At 67.0% G+C, this 3,298-nt stretch overlaps 1 protein-coding gene across 1 annotated transcript in view; it reads left to right on the top strand.

The window, feature by feature from the left end:
* CHLNCDRAFT_144859 (hypothetical protein) overlaps window positions 1-1,577 on the top strand; it is a gene marked incomplete at both ends in the record, with an annotated part of 4,214 nt that extends 2,637 nt beyond the window's left edge. The window contains 5 exons of the mRNA XM_005848404.1: window positions 56-205; window positions 390-498; window positions 699-821; window positions 1,099-1,236; window positions 1,510-1,577. Of these exons, the coding sequence (XP_005848466.1) occupies window positions 56-205; window positions 390-498; window positions 699-821; window positions 1,099-1,236; window positions 1,510-1,577 (588 nt within the window). The remainder of the gene's footprint in view (window positions 1-55; window positions 206-389; window positions 499-698; window positions 822-1,098; window positions 1,237-1,509) is intronic.
* Between the last annotated feature and the right edge of the window lie 1,721 nt (window positions 1,578-3,298).

Here is a 3,298-nt window from a genome sequence, read left to right as displayed (position 1 = left end):
CCCGCTCGCTCCTTCCACATGCCCACACCTGCCTGCCTGCCTGCTGTCGGCGCAGGGCACGCTGTATCCCGATGTGATCGAGTCGTGCCCGCCGCCCGGCAAGGGCCAGAAGCACAGCCACACCATCAAGAGCCACCACAACGTGGGCGGCCTGCCCGAGGACCTGCAGTTCGAGCTGATCGAGCCGCTGAGGGAGCTGTTCAAGGTGGGGGCGGCTGGCGGGGGGTGGCGGCGAGGGATGGCAGACGTGGGGATGTGTGCATGTATGTGGTGGTGGTGGTGGTGGCGTTTGTGTGGCCTGGGGACTGTTCGGCGGAGGCTTTCGGGGTTTCGGCGGTCCCTCCACCTGCCGTGCTTGCTCGCGCCTGGCCTCCCCCTGCCGCCCGCAGGACGAGGTGCGCTCGCTGGGGCGGCTGCTGGGCGTGCCCGAGCAGTTCATCTCGCGGCACCCCTTCCCTGGCCCCGGCCTGGCTGTGCGCATCATCGGCGACGTGACGGGTGAGTGCAGCGCCCTCCCTGGGCCGCTCCACCCTCCCCCTGCACCGCTGTCGCAGCACACCGCGCCCCCGCTGCTCCCCCCGCTGCCCACTCCCTCACCCCCCGCTCTGCTGCTCGCCCGGCCCACGTCTCCATCCCATGCTCTCGCGCTCCTGCCGCCCCTCACACGCCCGCGCCCACGCCGCCTGCTGTGGCCGCAGAGGGCGACCGGCTGGACGTGCTGCGTGAGGTGGATGAGGTGTTCATCAACTCCATCCGCGAGTGGGGGCTGTACGACAAGATCTGGCAGGCATTCGCCGTCTTCCTGCCCGTGCGCTCCGTGGGTGAGAGGCCGCCGCCGCCTCCTCAGCAGCGCACACAGCAGCACACACAGCCGCTGCCAGTGTGCGGGTAGTGGCTGGGCCTGCGGCCTGACAGGAGCGGGGTGCAGCAGCGCCAGCAGGCCGCCAGGCTGCGGGCTCGGCCAGCCTGCCCTTCTTGCTGCCGAGGGCTGCCGCCAGCCCCCGGCCTACCGCGCCGCCACACCATCCTCCGCCCACTCCTGTCCCCTCCCTCCGCTGCTCCTGTCCCCTCCCCGCCCTCCCTCTGCCCTCTGCGCAGGCGTGCAGGGTGACCAGCGCACGCACTCCCACGTGGTGGCGCTGCGGGCGGTGACCAGCAGCGACGGCATGACGGCGGACTGGTACCCCTTCCAGCCCGACTTCCTGCGCTACGTCTCCACCAAGATCTGCAACACGGGTGGGGCGGGGTGGGGTGGGGTGGGGGGGCGCCTGCGCATGTGTGTGTGCGGCGGGGCAACGGTATGGGTTGGTGTGTGTGTGTGCGACCATGGATGTGTGGTGGTGTGTGGGTGTGCGTGTGGGTGTGCGTGTGGCAGGCAGGGAGAGGAAGGGGCACCTGCTGGCGGCCGGGCCTCCCCCTGCAGTGCAGCGCCGCCGGGACCAGGCTCTCCCTCGCTGCTGAACGTCCCGCCTGCTGCCTGCCTGCCTGCCCGAATGCCCCGCCCTGCAGTGCGCAGTGTGAACCGTGTGGTGTATGACGTGACCTCCAAGCCGCCCGGCACGATTGAGTGGGAGTGAAGCCCGGCCGCGGCTGGCGGCAGACCGCGGCCGCGTGACGCGACCGCAGCAGAGGCACCAGCTCCGGCCCCTTCCCGTACCACACCCGACCTCGCTTATTCCAACTTCTTGTGCTTACTTCTGCCACGCTCCCCCGTGGCGGAAGCTGCTGTGACGCCGGGGTGTCGCAATTTGTGCCATATTAGAAGCACGAACAGAATGGCGAGCACGATACCATCAGCTCTGGATACCCTCGGTTCCAAGCAGCTCAGCGCCCACCGCTTAGGCACGTCCCCAGTAAATGGACGATATGTGCCAGTACAGGCTGCCGGCGGTGGGTGTGCAGCGCAAGCGGCAGTAAAGGCTGGCCGGCCTTGCGCGGTGCCTGCTCATCTCCCGCTGCCCCCTGCCCCTGCCTGGGCGCCGCCTGCAGCACTGCCGCTGCCAGCCGTATGCCACATGCCTTTGCTGAAGGGGAGCGGTGGTGTCCCTCATCACATCGTGCCACTCGTGATTTCGTGGCTTCATGCACCATATCAAAGCTGCGATACCTCACTGGGAGGCCGCCAACCAACCTTCCCTTCCGCCCACCCGCTGCTGCCGCCAACCGACGCTGCTGCGCCGTTGGCCGCCATCTCCAGCGCTGCCCCCCTGGTTCCCACCGCTGTCAGAGCGCTCTGGGCATTGCTGGTTCCCCGACTCAGCCGTGGTGCGAAGGGAGAAGTAGGCGGGGCCAGACCCGTTGCCTCTCCTCCTTTCTTGTCCCCACTGAGCTCAGGCGTTGGTGCTTCCCACTCTCCCTCTCGCCTTTCTGTGCACGTGTGGGCCCTGCTAGAGGCCAGGGCTGGAGCAGCAGCAGAGTGAGGTGAGCGGCAGGTTCAACCACCAGTCTCGAGACTCGTAGCCCAGCGCACGCCTGGGGCCTCCTTTGGGTGGGAGGCCTTCCAGCAGGCTCTGGGAGGGGCTGCTGGGTGCTGGAGTACTCTTGTTGCTCGCCTCACCCCTCTTTCCCTGCTGCAGCGTGCCATGGATGGCTCTGGAGAAGTGCGGGCTCCCAAGCGAGCCAACCCTGCCCTGGTAGGTCCAACGGTTCTGGGCTGCTCGTGCTGCAGGGCGGCTGGCTGCCGCTCGCCGCTCGCATCCACCTCCTCGGTTTGACCTGCACCTGGTTGATCTGCAAGCGGTCCAGGACACCTGCTTGGATGTCCCATCTCTGCTAACGCCACTGGTGCCGACCCCACCACTCCCCTGCTCGGCTGTGCGTCCCCTGTCTGCTGCCGCCAACAGGTAAAAGTGCGGCGCAAAGTGAGTGCAGTATCTGATCAGCAGGATGAGCTGAAAGAGGCCTTCATTGCCATCTTGAAGCAAGTGGGGGAGCTGTTCAACAGCAGCGGCGAGTCTCAGCTGGTCACTGTGCTCAACATGGGCGTCTTTGCTGCTGCCGGCCTGAAGCAGCTGGAAAAGGTGGGTGGGTGGCTGCGCGGGGCTTGCTCCCAGTTGGGAAGGCGGGATGCTCTTGTGAGTGTCTTGGAAGCAGGATGGCATTGGGTTTATCAAAGTGTTGTGCTCCTGGCGGAGTGACTGCTGTCCTTCCCCACTGTACCGCTGTCGTGCAGGACTGCCGCGAGTTTTTCGACGCTGGTGGAGCGAAGACCATCAGCATCGCGGTGGAAACTCTCCGTGGTCTGCAGGAGAAGCTGTTGCCGCTGGTGAGGTTGCTCGGGGTGCGGCGGTAGTGCAAC

Source organism: Chlorella variabilis (genome assembly GCF_000147415.1).
Source record: "Chlorella variabilis unplaced genomic scaffold CHLNCscaffold_8, whole genome shotgun sequence".
Taxonomy (NCBI): domain Eukaryota; kingdom Viridiplantae; phylum Chlorophyta; class Trebouxiophyceae; order Chlorellales; family Chlorellaceae; genus Chlorella; species Chlorella variabilis.
The sequence above is the reverse complement of the archived record's forward strand: the minus strand, read 5'-3'. Positions and strand labels throughout refer to the sequence as shown.